Consider the following 20,965-nt stretch of genomic DNA (forward strand, 5'->3'; position numbering starts at 1 on the left):
GAATACGCTGACAAATTACTGCCTAGGCTCACATGTGAAGAATGACGACTCAGGCAAGGTAACATGGGCCACCAGCATCAGGGAAATACATCTCACTATCTTCAAGAAAGGAAAAAAAAGTATAGAAGAACAAAAGGATATTATAATTCATTGCTTTAATTTCATTTTTGAGAGACATGATATTTTCATCTTGATTGCACTTATTTCAAAAGTTTTAAATAAATTTATATTTTTTAATATAATGGGTTAGCAAAATTGCACTTAAATACAATAATTGCAACTAAATTAAAACACTCCATTATTTAGCAGCTAGTTCTAATCCTATTTTTAAAATTATTAATAATAAATACAGATGAAAATGCACATCCATTATTAACCCCATGAACCATTAAGTAGTATTTTCACTCTTGAGAACTGAAGAACAAATTATAAATTGTGGCATTATTTGTTAGAGCAGTTTTCGTCTCCCTATTTCACAAAGAATATTCAGTTCATTGAGAGGATACAGAGAAGGGCTACACAGTTTGATGTAAGAAAAAGGAGGCTTACCATCAAGTAACTTTAAAGTAAGCTTTAAGTAACTTATAAACACACTATATACACAAGAGAGGTCTTTACCATGCCTCTGGTAGAAGCCTCTTACAATACTGAACAGACCAGTATTTATACCAGTCCAACAGGAAGTGACACATGACAGGAAGTGAGGTATGTACACAGTTCATAGTTCATAGTTCACAGTTCACAGGAAGTGATGACATAACTTCCCGGAAGTTATTATTTTTATCACATTCTTCCCTCCTGCAGGTTTAGGAGGCTGTGGTCTACCTTTTGGTCCGCAGCCGCCGAACAAGGAAGAGTCGCACCCGTTTGGATTCCCGTCGTAGAGGGTCGCTGGTCCGCTTACATGCGGTTGGCCATTGGCCAGAGTCCGTGTGGCCTGGATTGCCCTGTGAAGGGTCGGGGAGATCATGGCTTCGAGTACGAGCCCCAATAGGTTCAAAGTCAGACTGCCTCTGTTCAGAGGGAGGTGCAGAGCTGGTCTGTGGCAGACCAGTACTTTCATGCGTGGTACTGGGAGGGTCGCAACCTTGAGCACGGGGTTCTACCGGCACCAAGCTAGTTGGTGTCCGATCAGGATCCTGGAGAGGGGTACCCGATAGGTCCCAAGAGTTTCCTGGTGAAATGCCATCACCCGATGTCCCACTAGGTCCTGGTGGGCAGGGAGCCAGATCCCGTAATGATACGGTAGATTCTCGGCCGTCGGAATATCGTATGTTTGCATAGGTGGGGTTGGCATCGGTTAGTTCGACCTCGTCTACAAGAGGGTCATTTTTAGACGTCCGAACGTATCTTCGGAGTAATACAGGTCCAGGAGTAGTTAGCCATGACGGGAGTGATGTCCCATGAGATGAGCGACGCTGGAATCCAAAGAACCGCTCATGAGGTGTAGTATTTGTGGCTGTAGAAAGCAGGGACCGTATAGAGTGCAATGCATCCGGAAGCACTGTTTCCCATTGCTGGTCTGGTAGGCCCCGAGATCTTAAAGCGAGACGTACGGAATTCCAGATGATACCGTTATACCTCTCTACCTGCCCATTTCCGATGGGATGGTATGGTGTTGTTTTGCTTGTAGCAATTCCCCGTTCTGAGAGGTAGTCCTTGAGTTCCCTCGACATAAAGGATGGACCCCGATCTGAGTGAATATAAGCCGGCATGCCACAGAGAGAAAATACCTGCTCAAGGCAGCAGATTACTGTGGACGCCAGCATATTGGAGCAGGGGAAGGCAAATGGAAAACGTGAATATTCGTCGATCATGGCGAGCAAATATGTGTTCCGAGTTGAAGAGGGCACTGGGCCCTTAAAATCGATGCTAAGTCGTTGCATCGGTTGGGTTGCATGTATGAGTATACCATCTGAGGGGCGGAAGAACTGAGGTTTTAATTCCGCACAAAGCCGGCATTCTGAGCATATTTTCTTTACATCTCCAGTGGAAAAAGGGAGATTCCGTGATCGTACGAAATGTAGCATGCGCGTAACGCCAGGATGGCACAAACCATTGTGGACATCCATGAGGGTGGAGGATGACATAGTGGAGCAGAATGCCCGTGTGAGGGTGTCCGGGGCCACATTCTCCTTGCCAGGCCGATAGAAAATGGTATAACCAAAAGAGGCCAGTTCCATCCTCCAAAGTTGTATTTTATTATTCTTAATTTTGGTTCGTTTTCGATTATCGAGCATGAAGGCGACTGATCATTGGTCCGTGATCAATGTAAAGTGCTGGCGAGCTAGAAAATGGTTCCACTTCCGTACTGCCTCTATGATGGCTGTGGCTTCTTTCTCAACCGGAGGATAATGTAGCTCGGCACCTTGTAAGGTCCTGGACATAAATGCTACAGGACGACCTTCCTGATTCAGAGTAGCCGAGATCGCCACCTCCGAGGCATCACATTCAACCACGAAAGGGAGATTCTCATCAATGGAGTGAAGAGCCGCTTTCTCCAACTGTTTTTTGAGAAGGTTAAAGGCTGCAACAGCCGCTGTTCCCAGTGGAAATGATCTAGCATGCAGCAAGGGTTGGATTTTGTCCGAAAAATGAGGAATCCATTTAGCGTAGTATGCAAACAGACCGAGAGCCCGACGTAAAGAAGCCGGATTCTTAGGTGACGGGAGCTCTTGGAGCGGGCGAAGTCTTTCTGGGTCTGGCTTAATGATACCATTGCCTACGCAGTAGCCAAGGATGTTGATGGTCAGTTGCGACTCGACAGATTTGGATTCATTCAGGGTCAAATTACGGCGATGGAGGGCATCCCGAAATTTTTGGAGGTTGGAGTCGTGTTCCTGTTGATCGTGACCTGCAATGGTAATGTTATCAAGATAGGGAAAAGTGTCCCTTAGGTTTTCCTGCTTAACCAGGCCATCCATTGCCCGTTGAAAGACAGCCACTCCATTAGTAACCCCGAATGGGAGGCGACGAAATTGGTACAGCCGTCCATTAGCCTCAAAGGCTGTGTACTGCTTATCTGAGACCTTCAAGGGTAACTGATGATAGGCACTTTTTAAATCGTAAGTTGAGAACACTTTGTATTCGGCCAGTTTATTAACCATATCATCAATGCATGGCAATGGGTAGGCGTCCAAGTCGGTATATTGATTGATGGTTTGCGAATAATCGATGCATAGTCGCTGTTTGTGAGGTTTTAGAGGGTTCTTGACAATGACGACTTGAGCCCGCCAGGGCGACGAACATGGTTCAATGATATCCTCTGCTAGAAGTCGAGAGATTTCAGCCGCAATAAAAGATTGGTCTTCCTGATTAAAGCGCCGCAATTTCGTTATTATCGGTTGGCATTGAGGCGGAATACTGGCAAATAATGAGGGTTCATCAAGTGAAGCTGCTGATAATGCACAAAATGGTAATTTAGACGGTATATTAGAAATAGTAAGTCCGGGTTTGGATCCACCAAACTCAATGGTGAGTTTCTTATGCTGTTTTTGGAAGTCCAGTCCTAAGAGGAGATCACTACATAAGTCCTTGAGCACCGAAAGTCGGGTGGAGGGATACATACGACCATGAAGTGTCATATCAACAACACAAAAGCCGGAGATTCTGGTATTAAGTGATGACTGGGCCATCGCAATTGCCTGGTCCGATGGGAAGACATGTAGTTTCAATTTCGCAACAATCTGTTCCTTAATGAAACTATCAGTACTTCCTGAGTCAATTAAGGCATCTAAGGTATGCCCTTTAATTGAAATTTTTGTGGCAGCATGAGACAGGTTCTGTGGGCAAGCAGCTGTAATTGGTGTCGTTGCACAGAGAGTGGCTAAAACTCTTGGTGTGCTTCTTCGGGAGAGAGCTCGAGAGGAAGCTTGATAGGTCCTAGCTGGAGCATCTTGATAGGCCCTAATTGGGGCAGTTCGGTAGGCCTTAGCTGGATTGGCCCTCGTAGAGGCCCTTGATAGGCAAACTTTAGCAAAGTGTCCTTTTTTCCCGCAATAACTGCAGATTGCATTGCGAGCAGGGCAGGTTTTCCTAGGGTGAAAAGCATCTCCACAAAAGAAGCATTCCTTCCTAGATTGCCAAGAGGCTGCTAAAGTGGGGTCGTCCTCCTCTTCATCAGAATTATCAGAATTAGATTCCCCCATGATAGGGTTCACCTGAGACCGCTTGAATTGTCTGGTTGCAGCTACAGCAGCAGATCGAGATCTGGGCAGCTGATAGAGGTCTGCATTTCTCTTTGCCAAATCCAGTGAACAAGCTAGGTCAAAAGCTTTTTGTAGCTCAAGTGTTTTACTTTCTAGTAGACGCTGGCGTATAAATGGAGAGGCAATCCCGCAGATGAAAGCATCACGAATCATTTCTTGGCGGTACAGCTCAGCTGAGGCTGCCTGAAAGTTACAATCTACGCTGAGCCTGCGAAGTTCTTGCAGGAATTCGTCAATTGATTCCCCTGGCCCTTGTCGGGCTGTGGCCAGTAGATGTCTAGCATAGACCTCATTTGGGGTCTTGGCATACAGTTTCTTAAGTGCCCGAATCACCTCATCGTAATTATCCCATTCATCAACATATTCGAACACTTTTGGGGTCACATAATTGATAAGTATCTTCAATCTAGCAGGAGCATCCGCTTCACATTCATCCAGAAAATTCTCAAAAGTACGGTACCAATGCTTCCATACCCTGCTAGCTGCTGGTGCATTCGGGTCCAAGTCCAGACGAATAGGTCTAAGGATTTTCTCCATGATGGGTGGTTCCCTGGATCCTTAATTCCGAGTTTGTCCGAAGGTCTAGTATTCGTGAGTGTAAATACTAAGTTACTTAAATTGATGTAAGAAAAAGGAGGCTTACCATCAAGTAACTTTAAAGTAAGCTTTAAGTAACTTATAAACACACTATATACAAGAGAGGTCTTTACCATGCCTCTGGTAGAAGCCTCTTACAATACTGAACAGACCAGTATTTATACCAGTCCAACAGGAAGTGACACATGACAGGAAGTGAGGTATGTACACAGTTCATAGTTCACAGTTCACAGGAAGTGATGACATAACTTCCCGGAAGTTATTATTTTTATCACACAGTTTATCCCAGAACTTATGGGAATGATGCAAGAGGAAATATTAACTATCCTGGGTCTTTTCTTTCCTGAAAAAAAGACTGAAAGGGGATATAATAGAAGTATTTAAAATTATGAACATTTTGGACAAATTGGATCCAAGTAAGCTTTTCTTCCATGTGCAGAATTTAAGTACAAGGGGGCATATTTACAAATTAAGGACAACTCTCACCAAGTCCTGTTCACCCATCATCCCTGTGCTCGCTGACCTACATTGGCTCCCAGTTAAGTAGCACATCGATTTTAAAATTCTCATCCTTGTTTTCAAATCCCTCCTTGGCCTCGCCCTTACCTATCTCTGCAATTTCCTCCAATCCCACAACCACACCCCCCCCACCCCCCGAATATATCTGCGCTCTTCTAATTCTGGTCTCTTGGGCATCCCTATTGTAAATCGCTCAACCAGTGGTGGCCGAGCCTTCAGCTGCCTAGGTCCTAAGCTCTGGAATTCCCTCCCTAAACCTCTCCGCTTCTCTACCACTCTTTCCTCCTTTAAGAGGCTCCTTAAAACCTACCTCTTTGACCAAGCTTTTGGTCATCTGCCCTAATATCTCATGAGGCTCGGTGTCAAATTTTGTTTTATAATACTCCTGTGAAGCGCCTTGGGACATTTTACTATGTTAAAGGCACTATATAAATACAAGTTGTTGTTACTGTTGTTGAAATACAGGAGGAACCTTTTTACTAAAAGAATAGTAACTATGTGGAACAGATTACTGGCACGGGTGGTGAACCAAGGAACCTTAATAGGTTTCAAGAAGGAACTAAATAGGTTCTCATCAAGAAATGGGATTCAGGATTATTAAAAATGCATGAAGGGCTTCTCCTGATAAGACTGTTACTATTTTACTATGTTAATATCTCCTAGCATTTTATATGAAAGCAACATACACAAAGCACCACAAGATCAATGTTCAGCTTTTTATTTCACTGTTAATTCTGCTGTACCATTATACTTAAATTTCTTCAATTGAAATCCTTGCCCACTTGAGTCACAGTTTTCCATTATTCCTTCCACTGTGCCAGTGATTAGGAAGCATGCTAGGCAGGAGGCAAGTTATCAAATGACATTCAGCCCAAATCACCCACCCTCCATTAGACTTATTGGTCTTAATAATACAGCTGAGAAAGGATTTAGTCCGTTTTCATTATGGCATTAAAGACATATGGTGTAAAACTGTTAATGGACTGTGATAGTAACATACCATGATGAATGATGTTATGATCCATTAACTTTTGCATTAGTTTTATGGCTGTCTCCCTGTCAGGTGCCTCTTTATGGTCTATCAACCAATCAGTTAGCTCTTTAGCAACAAAGCAGTTTGGATAGGTTCGCAGATTATAGCGACGGTCTTTGATTAATTTTCCATCATGCAGACGAAGCCTGATAAATAAAACAAAGCCATATTACAATTTTCATCGACAAAAATGTTTCTTTGCTAAACAACTAACATTGCAACAGCTCCTTTTCCAAACTGTCAGTCAAATTCTGATCAACATTTTAATTCAAACTCAAACCAGTCATGATCTTTCTGCGCTTAGCAGGTCAAAGTTATCATAAATAATTAGAATAACTGTTGTAGTTTCATAAAAAAGAAGAAAAAATAAGCTGCTTGGATTGAATTGTAAAAAAAAATTCAGAGGGAAAAATGTATTTTCAAATGTGTCAAATCTCAGAATCAGCTTACAAATAACCAAAAGAATCCTGCCACTCTAAAACAGCCAATGTAAATCTATCATTGGTGGAAAGCTTCAAGATTTTGTTTCGTTCTGTCAATTTTTTGAACAGTTGTATTTAAACAGTGAACACTGATGGGGTAATGACTTGGAAAAGTTAATAGGATAGATTTTCCAATACTGTGCAGTTTCAAGGTGCAAAGTTCACCCAAAGTGAAGTGTGCTGATTGCACACAATATCCGTGGTCGGCTTATCATAATTGTCCATAGCTCCAGGTGCAGATTTGGATATGTCCAGAGAACAAGCGAGTGATGGGAGCAGAAAGTTGTGAGTCGGTGAAATTTAAAGTGATGTGGACAATTAAGAGAGAAGTGGCAGAGCAGAGGACAAACTCCTTGCAGCTTTTGAAAAGGCTCAAAAGGCTTCTCAATCTATCTGCCAAGGCTGGAGGGAGAGGGGATTAAGAAGTGACAGGCAAAAATGAAGTGAAAGGAAACCCAGTGGGCTTGCATGAGTTTACAGACAAGTGATGAAATGGCCTAGCATGCAACTGTTTGATGGCATTAAGCCTCTGCCAAAGCATTTATCATCATCAGATGTTTATTTCACATAATTATTATACAGAACAATCAGTGAACATGGCACAGGTTTCAAATACATTGGAAAAAAAGTAATCTCTTTAGCCCAGACCTGCACTTATTGTGGAACACCAGATAATTAACTAATCAAACAATGTTCTAATGAAAGGTGTAGACCCAAAACTTTAACCTTCCCTTTCTCTATACAGATGCACCCGCTGTGTATTTCCAGCATTTTCTGTGTTTATTGTCAACAACGTATGAAAGGGTAGACAGAAAAGTCCGTAAAGGCTGCTCATGTAACTGGTCAGAACAGACTTGTATAAACAGGCTTATCCTAGCATAGACAACATACTGTAATGTTGTTTTACACAATAGTAATGAAACTGGAACCGAGGTACAACCATTGTAGACTGGCAATATCCTGTGCAATATATACTTAATCTGGATTTTAAATATCCTGCATCCTTTTCATTCTACAGTATTTGGACATAGTCTAGATTAATTGGACAGAAAAGGTGGCAGATGAAACAGCAGATCAGATGGTACAGCCTAAAAACATTCAAACCAAGAATAAAGAAGTTGCGGCAATGGCCAGAGTTCCATGGATGATGATGATGATTAGGGCAACTATAAAGTTTACGAAGGTGGCCAACAGTAAAACAAAGGCTAAAAAGAAAAAAAAACAGGAGCAATATCAAAAGATGAGAAAGAAACAAATAGGGAAATTGGAAAGATCAAGAAGACAGTATGAAAAAAGAATAGCTGTCTATATGAAACACATCACAGGCATGAAATAGTCAAAGAAAAGATAAGACCACTGAAGGACAAAGAAGGCAGTCTGATAGTAAAGAATAAAAGAACGGCAGAAATATTTAACTAGTATTTTACTTCTGCATTTACAAAGAGGGTGAAGGAAGGATGGCAGGGGTAACATAGGAGGATGCAGAGGAACAAATAATAGATCAAAATGTTAAAGTAGCATTAAAAGGGTCAATGGGATTTAAAGTTGATAAGTCACTAGGTCTGGATAGTCTATATTCCAGAATACTGAAGGAGGTTAGTAATTAAATAGCAGGAGCACTAACAAATGCAGTTCAATATAGATGTGTGTAAAGTAGTACGATAGCAAAATACTGCAGATGCTGGAAATCCGAAATAACAACAGAAAATGCTGGAAAAACTCAGCAGGCCAGGCAGCATCCGTGGAGAGAGAAACAGAGTTAATGTTTCAGGTTGATGACCCTTCGTCAGAACTGGAAAAAAGCAGGAAATGGAAAGCGAGTTTAGGGGCTGGGAAGGGGGCGGGGATGAAAGAACAAAAGGGAAGGTCAGTGATAGGATAGAAAGCAGGAGAGATTAAGAGACATTAAGAGATATTCAAGGCAAGAGGAGATGGTAATGGGACAGGTTAAGGAACAAAGGATGGCTCTAGATGAGGTGTGAATTGCACAGGCAGAATGAAGGACAGCTGCCATGTGGGAGGGAAGAAAAAAAGGGGCCAAAAAGTGTGGATAAAAAAAATATATATATATATATGTGATAGGGGCCGAGGTTATGATCTGAAATTGTTGAACTCTATGTTGAGTCCAGAGGGCTGTAGAGTGCCTAATCGAAAGATGAGGTGTTGTTCCTCGAGCTTACGCTGAGCTTCCATGGAACAATGCAAGAGGCCGAGGACGGTGAGGTCTGAGTGGGAATGGGGCAGTGAATTAAAGTGACAGGCCACCGGGAGCTCGGGGTCCCACTTACGAACTGAACGGAGGTGTTTCGCAAAGCGGTCACCCAATCTGCGTTTGGTCTCCCCAATGTAGAGGAGACCACATCGTGAGCAGTGAATACAGTATACTAAATTGCAAGAAGTACAAGTAAATCGCTGTTTCACCTGGAAGGGGTGTTTGGGGCCCTGGACAGTGGGAAGGGAGGATGTATAAGGGCATGTGCTGTATCTCCTGCGCTTGCATGGGAAGGTGTCAGGCGAAGGGGAAGGGGTGCTGGGGGTGGTAGAGGAGTAGACTAGGGTGTCGCAGAGGGAGCGTTTCCTACGGAATGCTGAAACGGGAGGTGAGGGGAAGACGCGTTTGATGGTGGGATCACACTGGAGGTGGCGGAAATGGTGGAGGATAATCCGTTGAATGTGGAGGCTGGTGGGGTGAAAGGTGAGGACAAGGGGAACCCTATCGTGGTTCCAGGAGGGAGGGGCAGAGGTGAGGGCAGAAGTGCGGGAGATAGAACGGATACGGTCGAGGGCCGTGTCAACCACGGTAGAGGGTCGTGTCAACCACAGTAGAGGGGAATCCTCGGTTGAGGAAAAAGGAAGACATGTCGGAAGCACTGGTGTGGAAGGTGGCATCATCGGAGCAGATGCGGCGGAGATGGAGAAACTGGGAGAATGGAATAGAGTCCTTACAGGAGGCAGGATGGGAGGAAGTGTAGTCCAGGTAGCTGTGGGAGTCAGTGGGCTTGTAGTGAATGATCGTCAATAAGCTATCCCCAGTGATGGAGACGGAGAAGTCGAGGAAGGGAAGGGAAGAGTTGGAGATGGACCATGTGAAGGTGAGGGAAGGGTGGAAATTGGAAGCAAAGTGAACAAAATGTTTTAGTTCAGGGCGAGAGCAGGAGACGGCACCGATACAGTCATCAATGTACCGGAAAAAGAGGTGAGGGAGGGGACCCGAGTAGGACTGGAACAAAGAGTGTTCCACATATCCCACGAAAAGGCAGGCATAGCTAGGACCCATGTGGGTACCGATAGCAACACTTTTGATTTGGAGGAAATGAGTGGAGTCAAAGGAGAAGTTGTTCAATGTGAGAACAAGTTCAGCCAGGTGGAGGGTGGTGGTGGTGGATGGGGACTGGTTGGGCCTCTGTTCAAGGAAGAAGCAGAGTGCCCCCAGGCCATCCTGGTGGGGGATGGAGGTGTAGAGGGATTGTACGTCCCTAGTGAAAAGGAGGCGGTTGGAGCCGGGAAACTGGAAACTGTTAAAGTGGCGGAAGGCGTTGGAAGAGTCACAGATGTAGGTGGGAAGAGACTGGACAAGGGGAGAAAAAATAGAGTCGAGCTAGGAAGAGCTAAGTTCCGTGGGGCAAGAACAGGCTGAATCGATGGATCTACCAGTGCAGTCCTGTTTGTGGATCTTGGGAAGGAGGTAGAAGCGGGCTGTGCGGGGTTGGGGAACTATGAGGTTGGAGGCCGTGGGGGGGGGGGGGGAAGATCTCCAGAGGAGATGAGGTCAGTGACAGTCTTGGAAACGGTGGCTTGATGTTCGGTAGTGGGGTCATGGTCATGGTCTAGGTGGAGGTAGGAGGTGGTGTCGGAGAGTTGTGTAAAGTAGTAGCTTAGGAAAAAGAACAGAATGGAAATATATTGTAAATGGCAAAATTCTCAATAAAGTGGAACAATTGAGCGATCAAGTGGTACAGATATACAGATCTTTAAAAGCAGAACTACAGATGTGGAGAGCCATAGAAAGGGAAAAGGGATTCAGGTTTTATGTATAGGGGATTACAAAAGCAGGGAGGCATGAGTAATTTATACAAGACTTTGATTAGCACACTGTTTGAAGTACTGTTTAGTTCTGCACACTCTATTCTAAAAAATACTAGAGACGCAAGATATAGTTATGATGAAAGGTTTGAAAAACTAGGGCTGTATTCAGAGAAGGTCAACGGAAATCTCATAGAAGTGTTCAAAATTTTGAAAATGGTTGAGAGGGTAATTAGTGAAAGATTATTTCCACAGCTCAATGAATCAGTAATAATAAATAGAGGATTAGTACTAGAAGCATGGAGAGGGGGTAAGAATAATGTTTTTCTCCACACAAAGGTTGATTAGAGTACAGAATGCATTAACACAAGTAGCTACTGAACCCAAATCAATCAGGAAATTTAAGGGGATCTAAATAAACATTTAAAGAAGAAAAATATTAAAAGTTACGAGGGAAAAAAAGTAGGAAAATGCAATTAAAGTAAATGACTCAAATGTGAAGGCAGCACTTGCACAAATAAAATGAGCCAAATGATCTCCTTCAGTGCTGAAATTTCTATGCTATCACTGCTCTCATCATTGTATCTTCCCATGTATAAACAGAGCTTTCAATGAACTTTACCATAGCAACACTATTCCTTTCACTTCAAAGTCTAGGAAATTTTAACTATGTGTCAACTCATCCACATCTTTATTACTTTCACTAGATAAAAGGCAGATTAAAGCTTGATGCTTTCATCTACACAATGGTTGGTTAATAGCTTTGACCACGCTCGATCAGCTCCGATGGATGGGTCACATCGTCCGCATGCCCGATACGAGACTCCCAAAACAAGCGCTCTACTCGAAGCTCCAACACGGCAAGAGCCCCAGGTGGGCAGAGGAAACACTTCAAGGACACTCTCAAAGCCTCCTTGAAAAAGTGCAACATCCCCACCCACACCTGGGAATCCCTGGCCCAAGACTGCACAAAGTGGAGGAGAAGCATCCGGGAAGGCACCGAACACCTCGAGTCTCTTCGCTGGGAGCAAGTGGAAGCCAAGCGCAAGCAGCGCACATCAACCCAAGCACCCCACCCACCCACCCCTTCAACCACCGTCTGCCCCACCTGTGACAAGGACTGTAGGTCCCACATTGGACTCATCAGTCACCTGAGAACTCATTTTTAATGTGGAAGCAAGTCATCCTCGGTTCCGAGGGACTGCCTAAGAAGGTGGTTGGTTAATATCAGCATCTGCCATAATAGTCCATATTGCTTTTGTTTAACTGCAGCAGTTCAACTAGACTTATTACCACCTTCTTACAAAAGGTGAATCATGCTCGACTAATCTACTGGAATTTTTTGAGGAAGTAACGTAAAAGTTAAAGCACATGGGATTGGGGGTAAGGTACTGACTTGGATAGAAACTGGTTGGCAAACAGGAAGCAAAGAGTTGGAATAAACGGGTCTTTTTCCGAGTGGAAGGCAGGGACTAGTGGGGTACCACAGGGATCGGTGCTAGGACCCCAGTTATTCACAATATATATTAATGATCTAGACGAGGGAACTAGATGTAATATCTCCAAGTTTGCAGATGACACAAAGCTGGGTGGGCGTGCGTGCTGTGAGGAGGATGCAGAGAAACTCCAGGATGATTTGGACAGGTTGGGTGATTGGGCAGATGCATGGCAGATGCAGTATAATGTGGATAAATGCGAGGTTATCCACTTTGGTGGCAAAAACAGGAAGGCAGATTATTATCTGAACGGCAATAGATTGGGAAAAGGGGAAGTGCAACGAGACCTGGGTGTCCTTGTGCACCAGTCGCTGAAGGTAAGCATGCAGGTGCAGCAGGCGGTTAAGAAGGCAAATGGTATGCTGGCCTTCATAGCGAGAGGATTCGAGTACAGGAGCAAGGATGTTTTGCTGCAGTTGTACAGGGCCTTGGTGAGACCACACCTTGAGAATTGTGTGCAGTTTTGGTCGCCTTGTCTGAGGAAGGATGTTCTTGCCATGGAGGGAGTGCAGCGAAGATTCATCAGACTGATACCTGGGATGGCAGGAATGACGTATGAGGAGAGATTGGGTCGATTAGGCTTATATTCGCTAGAGTTTAGAAGAATGAGAGGGGATCTCATTGAAACATATAAAATTCTAACAGGACTAGACAGACTAGATGCAGGAAGGCTGTTCCCGATGGCAGGGGAGTCCAGAACCAGGGGTCATAGTCTAAGGATAAGGGGTAAGCCATTTAGGACTGAGATGAGGAGGAATTTCTTCACCCAGAGAGTGGTGAACCTGTGGAATTCTCTACCACAGACGACAGTTGAGGCCAATTCATTAAATATATTCAAGAAGGAGTTAGATATATTTCTTAAGGCTAAGGGGATCAAGGGATATGGGAAGAAAGCAGGGACAGGGTACTGAATTTGGATGATCAGCCATGATCGCATTGAATGGCGGAGCAGGCTCAAGGGGCCGAATGGCCTACTCCTGCTCCTATCTTCTATGTTTCTATGTTTCTCAAGGCAACTGCGGATGAGTAATAAATGCAGCCTTGCCGGCATCATCCACATCCCAAGAACAAATAGAATAAAATTCGAACAGACCTAATGTGGTAAACCACTGTTATACCTGTCTGTGTCTGTATGTGTATTCCACTAGGTACAGGTCTGGACATGCCTCGGCTGACTCCTCGCACTATTCCAGGTATATAAGTGACTACCTCCCAGTCCCTTAGTATTCTGGACGGGTCGACCACTCGAGACAAGACCTTCATTCTTTAGTTAATAAAAGCCTGATTGTTACTCGCTCAACCTCAGTCTTTTGAGTAATTGATGGCGCATCAATTTTATTAACTAAATTTTTTATAATGGAGAAGATCCTCACACCAGCATGCCTGGACCTGGACAGTCGGGAAGCGGACGCTACCACCAAGTTTGCTCACTGGCTCACGTGCTTCGAGACATTCCTGACTGCCTCCACTGCGGTCGAAACGGATGTGGACAAACTGTCTGTCCTGTTCTCCAAGGTGAACCACCGAGTGTACTCAGTCATCCGGGACGCGACCTCGTACACAGCCGCCCTCCAGCTCCTCAAGACCCAGTACACGCGCCCTGTGAACGAAGTATACGCTAGGCACCTTCTGGGGAGTCGCAAGCAACAACCTGGGGAATCGACTGAGGAATACCTCCAAGTACTGTCCGTGCTTGGCCGGGCCTGTGGGTGTAAGGCGGTAACGCCCACTAAGTACACGGAGGAACTGATCCGGGATGCCTTCGTAGCAGGCCACAGGTCCAACTACACCCGACAGCGACTGCTGGAGCAGAGTGACCTCACCCTCGACAAAGCCTCCGACATCGCACTAACGCTGGACGCAGCCTTCCAGGGCATGGATGCCTACTCCTCTGTACCGTGGACGCCACGGGGAACGACAACCTGGGACACAGTAGGACAGCCCCATAGCACCGTGCCACCCCAGCCACAGCCCAACAACGGCCCAACTACCGCAGCAGTGTCCCAAAGCCAGACAGCAGTATCCCAAGGCCAGAAATGCTACTTCTGTGGCCAGGCCAAACACCCCAGAGCGCGCTGCCTGGCGAAGAATGCGACTTGCTCGGGCTGCGGGAAAAAGGGACACTACGCCAGCGTCTGCAAGGCCAAAGCCACCCCGAATGCCAGCAGCGCCGCGTGTGGGCCGTGCGAGCCGCCATCTTGGGCCCCCAACAGCGCCGCGTGTGGGCCGTCATCTTGGGCCTCCCCAGCCATGTGCGAACCACCGCAGCAGCAGCTATCTTGGACGACTCCAGCCACATGGGAATCATGGACGCCGCCATCTTGGACACCAGCCGGGACGCAGCAGACCGCCAACCCCCCCCCCATCTGATACTCGCAGCGACACACCGACCCCTACGCTGGCCTCTGTGACGCTGGACCAAACGAGACCGCACCAGCTAGCTCGGTCCAAAATGGACGTTAACGTAAACAGCCATGCAATAAACTGCCTTTTTGACTCCGGGAGCACAGAGAGCTTCATCCACCCCGACACGGTGCGGCGTTGCTCTCTCCCAGTCCTGCCTGCGCACCAGCGGATTTCTATGGCCTCCGAGTCCCAGTCAGCGGACATTGGCGGCTACTGCGTGGTGACACTAGTAGTAGACGGGACTGTGTTCAATAATTTTAAACTCTTGGTCCTGCCCGACCTCTGCGCTGCCGTTCTACTGGGGTTGGATTTCCAGTGCCACCTCAAAAGCGTTACGATGGCGTACGGTGGCCCCCTCCCCCCACTCACAGTCCGCAGCCAGCAGCCTCCAAATTGCCCGCCGCGCACCAGATGCAACCTCTCCACACTCAGAGTCCCACCCCCCCCCCACTGTTTGCTAACCTCACCCCCGACTGTAAGCCCATCGCCACAAAGAGCAGGCGATACAGTGCCGGGGACAGGGTTTTCATCAAAACCGAGGTGGAACGGCTCCTGAAGGAGGGGATTATTGAGGGCAGCTCCAGCCCCTGGCGAGCCCAGGTTGTGGTCGTTAAGACCGGCGAGAAACAACGCCTGGTCATCGACTACAGCCAAACAATAAACCGCTACACCCTGCTGGACGCCTACCCACTCCCCCGCATAGCTGACATGGTCAACCAGATCGCGCAGTACCGCGTCTTTTCGACCATTGACCTGAAATCAGCGTACCACCAGCTCCCCATCAGCCCTGAAGACCGCCAGTATACTGCTTTTGAGGCAAACGGCCGCCTCTATCACTTCCTTAGGGTTCCCTTCGGCGTTACCAACGGGGTCTCCGTCTTCCAAAGGGAGATGGACCGGATGGTCGATCAAAATGAGCTGCAGGCCACTTTCCCTTACCTAGATAATGTGACCATCTGCGGCCATGACTTGCAGGACCATGACGCAAACCTCGAGAAATTCCTCCGCACCGCCCAACTCCTGAACCTGACATATAACAAGGAGAAGAGCATATTCCGCACAGACCGCCTCGCCATCCTTGGCTGTGTTGTGGAACACAGGGTCATCGGTCCCGACCCGGACCGGATGCGTCCCCTTATGGAACTCCCACTGCCCCAAAGCTCTGAAGAGGTGCCTAGGGTTTTTTTCCTACTACGCTCAGTGGGTCCCCTACTATGCAGACAAAGCCCGTCCGCTGATCAAGTCCACCTCTTTTCCCGTGACGGCAGAGGCCCGCTTAGCCTTCCACCGTATCAAGGAAGACATTGCCAAAGCCACCATGCACACAGTGGACGAATCCATCCCCTTCCAGGTGGAAAGCGATGCGTCCGACTTCGCTCTGGCCGCCACCCTTAATCAGGCAGGGAGACCTGTGGCATTCTTCTCACGAACCCTCCAGGGCCCGGAGACCAGACACTCTGCGGTCGAGAAGGAGGCCCAGGCTATCGTGGAGGCTGTGCGTCATTGGAGGCACTACCTGGCCGGAAAACGATTTACCCTGCTCACTGACCAGCGTTCAGTTGCTTTTATGTTCAACAACAAGCAGAGGGGCAAAATCAAAAATGACAAGATCTTGAGGTGGAGAATCGAACTTTCCACCTACAATTACGAGATCTTGTACCGGCCTGGGAAGCTCAATGAACCCCCAGATGCCCTATCGCGTGGCACCTGCGCCAGCGCGCAGATCGATAGGCTGAGGGCCCTCCACAATGACCTCTGCCACCCGGGGGTCACCAGGTTCTTCCACTTCATCAAGGCCTGCAACCTGCCTTACTCCATCGAGGTCAGGACCATGACCAAGAACTGCCAAGTCTGCGCTGAGTGCAAACCGCACTTTTATAGACCAGACAGAGCCCACCTGATAAAAGCCACTCGCCCTTTCGAACGCCTGAGCGTCGATTTCAAAGGGCCTCTCCCCTCCTCCAACCGCAATGTGTACTTCCTCAACATCATTGACGAGTACTCCCGGTTCCCGTTCGCTATCCCCTGCCCGGACATGACCAGTGCCACGGTCATTAAATCTCTGAACAGCCTCTTCACCCTGTTCGGTTTCCCCAGCTATATCCATAGCGACCGGGGCTCATCGTTTATGAGCGACGAACTCTGCCAGTACCTGCTCACTAGGGGTATAGCCACAAGCAGGACCACCAGTTACAACCCCTGGGGGAACGGACAGGTGGAAAGAGAGAATGCAACAGTTTGGAAGGCCGCCCTACTAGCCTTAAAGTCTAGGGGCCTTCCGACCTCCCGCTGGCAGGAGGTGCTCCCCGATGCGCTCCACTCGATTCGGTCACTGCTCTGCACTGCCACCAATGCCACCCCTCACGAGAAAATGTTTGTCTTCCCAAGGAAGTCCACATCGGGGACATCGTTACCGCCATGGCTGACGTCCCCAGGGCCGGTACTACTGAGAAGACACGTGAGGGCCAATAAAACGGACCCCCTGGTCGAGAGGGTCGACCTCCTCCACGCCAACCCCCAGTACGCTTACATTGCGTACCCGGACGGGCAGGAGGACACAGTCTCCATACGAGACCTCGCACCCTCGGGGACCGCTGTAACCCACTACCACCCCCCCCCCCCACGACCCGATATCCAACCCCAGCAGCCGGCTCGCCTTGGACCGTCACCCACGAGGACTACACTCCAGGGCCCCAGCCTACACGGGACGCGACGCCAGAAGCTCCACCACCCCTGCCGTCGCCACGCAGATCACAGCGGCAGACAAGACCTCCGGAGAGACTCCAATACACGAGCTTTTAAATACACTTCACCCCGCCGGACTCATTTTTAAACAAGGGGTGAACGTGGTAAACCACTGTTATACCTGTCTGTGTCTGTATGTGTATTCCACTAGGTACAGGTCTGGACATGCCTCGGCTGACTCCTCCCACTATTCCAGGTATATAAGTGACTACCTCCCAGTCCCTTAGTATTCTGGACGGGTCGACCACTCGAGACAAGACCTTCATTCTTTAGTTAATAAAAGCCTGATTGTTACTCGCTCAACCTCAGTCTTTTGAGTAATTGATGGCGCATCACCTAAATCTTAGGGTCGTGTTTCAGCCTTTTCTAGGCATGTGGTACCCTGTGGAATGAATTGTGCCAGAAATGACAGTTGCTAGAGGAGGGGATAAGTAGATGATGTAGAAGGGAAGTCCAAGATGGAATATTTATATATAGACTCTACATGGAGTAGTCAGATGGGTAGAGTGGACTTATGGGCTGAATAGCCTTTCCTCACCCTCCTAGTCTGGTATCTTACTCACCTTAAGTATTCCAAATTATAATCGATTTGTAAAATGTTTACACCTGTCAAACAGTACAAAGGTCCCACAAATGTTGGTCGTAGGTGTTGCATTATTCTTACGATACTCTCTTGTAAATACGGATTAAAAAGCAATTATTCAAAATTTCACATCTACTTTGAGCTGCTACAGTCTAATCTTTATATAATTTTATGGATCCACTTGTTCTGGTATAATTACGCAACATGTCTTTTTTTTTAAATAAAAACCTCCTGTATCAATAAATGGCAAGCAAACAAGCAGCACTACAGAACGGCCCAGAAATTCCAGAACGGGGCTTGCAGCGCGTGCAAGCCCCGTATTTACACTTACCCTGCGCTACTGACAATCAGCTCCAGGGACGCCTGGACTTGGTGAATGAAAAAGAAGAATCCCGGGCAGCGTATAACATCACGCCGCCCAGGAGTGCAGCCAGCGCGAAGCCAGGAGCGTGCAGTGTAAGTGAGACACGCCCCTTGAGGTCTCAGTTTCACTGGACACGCCCCCAATGTTTCTGTCAAGCTGCTAAGGATTTTTACATGCAAAGCAGCAGTTTAAATAGGTTTTTGGAAGTTTTTTGAAGATTTTGGTAACTTCTATAAACTTTTAAAAATGTTTACATTATTTTGAGTAATCTGAAGTAGTTTTAAAGAGAATTAAAGCAATTTAAAGACTTTTAAAAGCCCTAAAAGAATTTTTTAAATTCCATTTATTTATTTAGCAATGTCGTCGTCATACGTGTCTTCACACTGTTCCCTTTGGGGAACTGTATGAAGTGGTGGAAGGATTTATGGCCGTGATTAACGCTCATTCCGTGACCGTAACCATCTTTGAACCAGCCATTAGGGCGGTTAGTCCTATGGCGGGAGGGTTTTACGGGCTCCCACAAGCTATACAAGGAGGGGGGGGGCCACCCACACCCACGGACGCAAATACCCCACTGGATGTCAACCCAGAATTTAGAGCCGGAGCTCCGACTCCACTTGCCGGGACTGTCTGGAGCGGGGTTCGAAACCCTACCCTGATCTGGCCCAGCGGCGGGGATCCTACCGCTATGACAAAGGCCCAATCCGATTAGCAACGTGAAATGGCAGCATAGGGCTCCAGTCACGGGGAGGGAAAAGGCGCAGGAAACGTATGGGTGTCACCTTTTGTGCGGAGTGCGCCTTTTGCGTAGCAGTAAGCATCCCCGCCGCTGGGCCAGAAGGAGTAGGGTTTTGAACCCCACTCCAGACAGTCCCGGCAAGTGGAGTCGGAGTTTCAACTTTAAATTCTGGGTGGACATCCAGCGGGATACTTGCGTCCGTGGGTGTTGGTGGCCCCCCCCCCCCCTCAGATGGGTTGTGGGAGCCCGTAAAACCCTCCCGCCATAGGACTAACCACCCTAATGGCTGGTTCAAAGATGGTTACGGTCACGGAATGAGCGTTAATCACGGCCATAAATCCTTCCACCACTTCATACAGTTCCCCAAAGGGAACAGTGTGAGGATACGTACGATGATGACCTCTTGCGCAATGCACCTCCTTGGACCCTCAGTCGCAGATGCGAGGGGGCAAGTCGTGCAATTGTTAAATTTTTCATTTTATTGACATGTAAAATGTTGGCCCAGTAATTCCCTTCCAACTGCGCGAGTACGGTCGGGGTACTTACGCATCTGGCCGGATGAAATGCTGGTTTTCAGCATGCACAGTGCTTTTGGGGAAAACCGGCATTTCCTGTCCTCTGAACGAAGGGGTTCAGAGGCAGAACGCGTGCGACTGCACAGGCAGCGCGTGCGCAGTATAATTCGCCGCTTTCATTACTGCTTTCAGTGAGGTCAAGTCCTTACAACTTACACATGAAAAAAGCATGGGTACAGTTGCTCCAGAGGCTGCGGAGGAAGATATTTCTTATCGTGGAGCTTCTGAAAGTATGTATGTCTGTATATATTCCTTTGCGTGTTATGTATATATTCCTTTACTTATGTGTATGAATGTATTATTTAGTTATGACTTTCGGAGAAAGTAACTTATTTGAAAATCATAATTAAAAACATACATTCATACACATTAGTAAAGGAATATAAAACATACATACATATACGTAAAGGAATATATGTGGACATACATACATAACTCATTCTCACATTCCATTCACACAGCCACAATTGCTCCTTCTACCTACCGTTCTGAAAACCCTTTTATAAAAAAAAAAATTTTAAAAAAAATTTTTACTTTAAAACTTACTTAAAATTTCTTAAAATAACTTCCCTCCCTTTCCCAAACAAAAATATTGCATTTCAGAAGCTCCACGATAAAATGTTTCTTCCTCCGCAGCCAATGAACCACTTTACACTTGCTTTTTTCAAGTGTAACTTCTGAGGACTTACCCTCACGGATTTCATGAATGAAATCTACGAAGTTCACTGCGCAAGCGCTGCCTGTGCAGTCGCACGCGCTCGAGGTCTGGAAATGCCGGCGTTCCCCGCATGCGCTGTTCATGCTGAACGCCGGCATTTCCAACGGCCAGATGCGTGCCTGCTTCTCCTCCTGGCTAGCAGTGTTCACTACCTGGATGCCGTTAGAAACAAGTTGAGCTCTTCCAAACATTATGGGGTTAAGTTTGCAAGGTTTTGTCATCAGTGTGATGTCTTCTAGCGATAAGCATCAGATGTAAAATAGGGGCTACAACGTTATAGCCCAAATCTCCCACTCGTGTTCACAGCAAGCAAGGCTCCGCCCGGCACCATGCAAAATTACCATGCATATATTTGGGTCCAGTACATTTAGACACTTTGTTCTAGATGCAAAACAATCTTTTAAAAAAGCCAGCCAGCCAGTTCCCGCTGCTAGTGGAACAATTAGCCTCTAAGTGACCTCAGGATGTGCCAAGTTG

General features: G+C 46.8%; 1 protein-coding gene across 2 annotated transcripts in view; it reads right to left on the reverse strand.

Annotated features, from left to right (window-relative positions):
• Window positions 1-20,965, reverse strand: part of LOC147108695 (DEP domain-containing mTOR-interacting protein-like) — an 89,165-nt gene that overhangs the window by 63,616 nt on the left and 4,584 nt on the right. For both annotated transcript variants that reach the window (XM_086005413.1, XM_086005414.1), the window contains exon 2: window positions 6,325-6,503. In XM_086005413.1, the coding sequence (XP_085861539.1) occupies window positions 6,325-6,503 (179 nt within the window). The remainder of the gene's footprint in view (window positions 1-6,324; window positions 6,504-20,965) is intronic.

The sequence above is a fragment of the Somniosus microcephalus genome, chromosome 13, assembly GCF_052327205.1.
Source record: "Somniosus microcephalus isolate GS21.2 chromosome 13, FLI_Smic_1.0, whole genome shotgun sequence".
In the NCBI taxonomy this organism is placed as follows: domain Eukaryota; kingdom Metazoa; phylum Chordata; class Chondrichthyes; order Squaliformes; family Somniosidae; genus Somniosus; species Somniosus microcephalus.